Source organism: Microtus ochrogaster, unplaced genomic scaffold (assembly GCF_000317375.1).
Source record: "Microtus ochrogaster isolate Prairie Vole_2 unplaced genomic scaffold, MicOch1.0 UNK3, whole genome shotgun sequence".
NCBI classification, from domain to species: domain Eukaryota; kingdom Metazoa; phylum Chordata; class Mammalia; order Rodentia; family Cricetidae; genus Microtus; species Microtus ochrogaster.
Genome location: NW_004949101.1, coordinates 17,055,297 through 17,059,581, shown reverse-complemented (window position 1 = coordinate 17,059,581; position 4,285 = coordinate 17,055,297). Strand labels below are relative to the sequence as shown.

Here is a 4,285-nt window from a genome sequence, read left to right as displayed (position 1 = left end):
AAATCAACAACAAAAAGGAGGGTAGAGGGACTGGGGGTATAGATCAATGATGAAGCCATATGGCCAGCATGATCCACCCTGAGCCTTGCAATAAAACAAAGCTGGGAGGTGGAGAGGAATGGGCAGGGAGAACCTGGGGGTAGGAAGCTTTTCTTTGGGACAGTTAGTTCTGTGTACCTTGCCTCCAGCTCCTGGGCTCCTCAAGTGTTTAAGCCAGGGGAGGTGACTGGGTTTTGATTTGTTTTGTTCAAGACAAGGCTTCTCTGTGTATCTTTGGCTGTCCTGGAAATCACTTCATAGACCAGGCTGGCTTTGAACTCACAGAGATCTGCCTGCCTCTGCCTCCTAGTGCTGGGATTAAAGGCCACCACATCCAGCTTCAGTGTAGGTGACTGTATGATGTGAGTTTTACTCTCTATTGGGGTTCCAAGTGTGAGCTTCAAGGGCTCCTCCTCTCAGCAATCCTAGCCAGGAACATCCCAGCCAGACTGAGAAAGTGTCCAGTTCCCAGGGCTCCACCCTCCAAAGCCATACCAGAGACAAAGGAATAGGCAGGGACAGCTTGCTGAGTGACAGTTTATTGGTCCTTAGTATTACATCTTAATCTCCAAGGGAAATTCACAGACACAACTGCAGATAAAAACATGTAAAATAATATAAAAATAAATTGAAAGCTACTTTTATATATTTACTGAATTAAGTAGTGTAATAAATATTATAATAAGCAAAAAGCTTCAATCACACAATTCAGTTTCACTGAAGTTATAGTAGTGTTTGTAAATATGAATTTAAAATTTAAGTTACAAATATTAAAGCATTGAAAAACTAGTATAAAAGTGAATTTTGGCACATAAGCGAGCTCTTCCATTAGTATCTGACCGTGGGATAATGAGAAAGCCACTTCCCACCTAGGTTTTGAGGTACAACTATCCAACTAGTCAGCAGCATGGCTGGAATACTTAACCGTTTACAGTCTTTGAGTTGAAGTTTTCCCTTTTGAGAAGCCAGAGCTTATTACTGTGCAAAAATTCTCCAAAATCCCAAGAGGATTTAGGAGGGACATTTTTACTGATCACAGCCTAAAGGGCTAGTGTCCAGGCCTCAGGTCAAAGAGCCTGAGGGCTTGGTGGGCAAACCTGCCTCCAATGTCTGCTTCTTCCCCCCAGTCCACTTGGGGAGATCCCACATTAGAACAAAACAACCCATAACTTCAGTGACTTCACCACTATCCCACTCACTCTGGTGATGGGAACTGAAGCTGCTAACAGGAAAGCTGGTAGAAAGCATGGAAGCCCCTGGGGGACTTTGCCTGTCCTGGAAACTGCTCCCTAAATTCCTTGCTGGGTCCCTGCCGTCCACTTCTAAGATTAGAGGCTGGAGACTATCATGGCTTTCCTCTGGAGATAGCCTCTGACCTGAAGGGATCAAGTGGATGCTAAACCCCATGGAAGTCAAGAGGCCCGCAGGTTGTGGGGAGCAGCAGAGGAGAAGCAAGGCCCCCTCCTATCCTCAAGGAACTCACAGTGTGTGGTTGCAGGCCCTCCAGAGTCCCGAGCAGGTTAGGGAACATCTACAGAGGGGCAAAGAACTTCTGAATGTTCTGCCTTTTCTTCAAAACCACAGTTTTATATTCAAGTTGAGGTAATCAGTTTCCCCTCTGATGAGAGGAATGGGGGCAATGGGCAGGTTGGTAAAAGCACACTTCTATGGACGATGGCTAGATACCAAGTTCACCACTCAGCGTGGCCCCAACCCCTCTTTAAAAACGCTTTTGTGCAGCAGCCAGACTGCCAGGCCAAAGCAGCCAGAGCCCTTAATCTAGAGCTCCCTCTGAAATCTTCACAGTAACCCTGCAGGAAATGAAATGGCCTGTGGTCTACCCCCACCCCCCAAAGGAAATGAAATTGTTTCGTAGCCCCCCTTTTCTTTTTCTAAGGCTGCTAGCTCAAATTTTAGTTTTTAAAAAGAGCTTGGTGAAGACAAAGGGAGCTATAGTAATTCATTGCTTATTAATCAATTGCACTTAAGATCTATGCTACTGAACCCCAGCCAGAAGTCAGGGATTTCCAGACTAGAGTTCAACAGGAGGGCCTTGTCACCAGTGTGTTTTGGGGGAGCATATGGGCCTTTCTCACATGTTTTTCTTAATGCAAGAATTCTTATCCAATGGAACTTGTAATTTGGCTCATTTGGCTTCAACCTTTTTTTCATAATAGAAGAATATTTTATTGACGAGCCTTGATTATTACTTTGCCCAAAGAGCTCTGTTACCAGGCACATGGCCTCATATGCTCCCTCTACATCTCCGCTGTGCCAGGACCCTTCTGCAGAAGTTTTTCTACATTACAGAACACAATGCTGGCTTTCCCTATGTGCTTCTTCCTAAGGCATGCAAAAAGTCCATGAAACTCGGAAAACATTTATAGTCCAAGCAGCGGAGGCACTCAAGTCCTAGCAGGCATCACCTTTAGGGACCTTGCTCCCCACTCTACTTAGGAGGTCAGTCTTGGGATGCAAATTAGCTCACCTCTGCCGTGCAGCCCAATGGGGGAAAAAAAAGAAAAACCACTGGAGGGGATTCTAATTTGAATATCAGATTCCTGAAATTCCTGGTCCTCGGAATCAAGTAAACATACCAGGGGCAGTTTCAGGGGAGGTTTTCTAAAATGCACTGCCTTCCATGACAGGGGTGAAAGGTCAACAGCCCCCAAATGATTAGACCCTGGGCCCAAGACTAACCAGCTGCAGGATATTCACCTTGACTGGGAGGTGAAGCACTGCCAGGGTTTGAGTAGCAGGCCTGCTCGTCTCTGAGTTAGAGGACCAAAGTGATGCTGCGGCGGAGCTCCAGGACCGTTAGTGCAGTAGCCTCGCGCGTACAGAAAGCATCCTATCTTGCCTCCATTCACCCCACAGAAGTCTCTCATCTACAGGGCATTGTGGATCTCTGCCTTGCCACTGCTTAGGCTACCAGGGCCTTCTAACTCCCAGCAGCTGCACCGCGTAAGCCAGAGGGTTCTCCTCAGCCTCACAGTGTCCAGCTGTCTACCGGAGAGTCTGTTATCAGACACCCAGAGACGCTGGAACACAGGGCAGTCTAGCTGCTCGTCCTGTGCACAGCCCTCACTCGGCGGTGAACACAACGCCTTTCAGGGTGTAGAGAGGAGAGAGAATACAGACAACATGTACCATGCTGGCAGGCACAGGCCAGGGAGGACAGTGTCAGCCCCGTCAGGAGAGGCCTCCAGGAAAGATGGACACCCATTCACTCATTCATCTCTTGTGGGCACAGGCCCAGCTTTTTTTAGGGCTTCTGCTCAAAGAGGTCACGGTATTCCTGCTGCTCCAGCTCGCGGTTGTACTTCTCGATCTCCCGATTGGCCTCTTCCACATAATCATTCATGAACTGGTCCATGACTGGTACCTGGTTAAGGAGGTGAGCTATGAGCCTGGGGGACAGAAAGGAGCACTTCTCCCAGGGGGACCTGTGGGCAGGTGAGGCTTGGGAAACCAAAGTATCTAACACAGAGCATCTCAGCTACAATGAGGGTAACAGGCAACATGAAGTCCTAGAACTCTTGGGTTCAAGCGCATTGAAGCTTGCTAGTCTTACATTTCATCCTACCTATCTTCACACTGGACTGCTGGAACAGGCCATCTTTACTTTGTATGTCATGACCCTGCTGCTACCAATGCTGCCTTCAAACCATACTGCATGGAGGATGACAGTACAACTGGTCAATGAAGGGCACATCTAATACCAGCAAATTTGAAAGGATAACATGGATGGTGCCTGTGGGGCTTGTCCCTGCGAGCTCCCCCAGGTCTACAGATGCTGCCTGCTCCTAGGGCTTGCTGTGGTGCTCCTAGCAGACACCAATTTTACAGGAGAGGCTCGCATCTCCCAGATTTTCACACTGGGACCAAACTGTTTGCAAGGATACGTGGGTGAAAATCCGTCTTGTCTCCAAAGAAGTTAACAAACTGGGTGCCATTGTAAAAGTAGCCTGCAGGTAGGGGATCCAAGTGGCGTTTCACCTATTGGAAAAGAAACCTGTTGAATTACCTGACACCCTCTTCCGGCTTCTACAGGTACCAGGCATAAAGCAGAGACTTGGGACTAGTGACAGCCCATGATGGGGTTCGGAACGTAGCTTTTAGTTTTTTGTCCCAAAACCTTTGAAAAAAGGCCTAAAAGGCCTTGGTGGGCATGGGCTTGGGGAAGAGGCTTAGGGGTCAGTCAGCTATTAGTAACGTTTACCCAGGAAATCTCATTTTAGCCTTA

At 47.8% G+C, this 4,285-nt stretch overlaps 1 protein-coding gene across 3 annotated transcripts in view; it reads right to left on the bottom strand.

The window, feature by feature from the left end:
- Window positions 1–562: 562 nt before the first annotated feature.
- CUNH20orf194 (chromosome unknown C20orf194 homolog) overlaps window positions 563–4,285 on the bottom strand; it is a 137,368-nt gene continuing 133,645 nt past the window's right edge. For all 3 annotated transcript variants that reach the window (XM_005365596.2, XM_026788471.1, XM_026788470.1), the window contains 2 exons: window positions 3,945–4,038; window positions 563–3,417 (listed from right to left, as the gene is read on the bottom strand). In XM_005365596.2, the coding sequence (XP_005365653.1) occupies window positions 3,305–3,417; window positions 3,945–4,038 (207 nt within the window). In that variant the 3' untranslated portion in view covers window positions 563–3,304. The remainder of the gene's footprint in view (window positions 3,418–3,944; window positions 4,039–4,285) is intronic.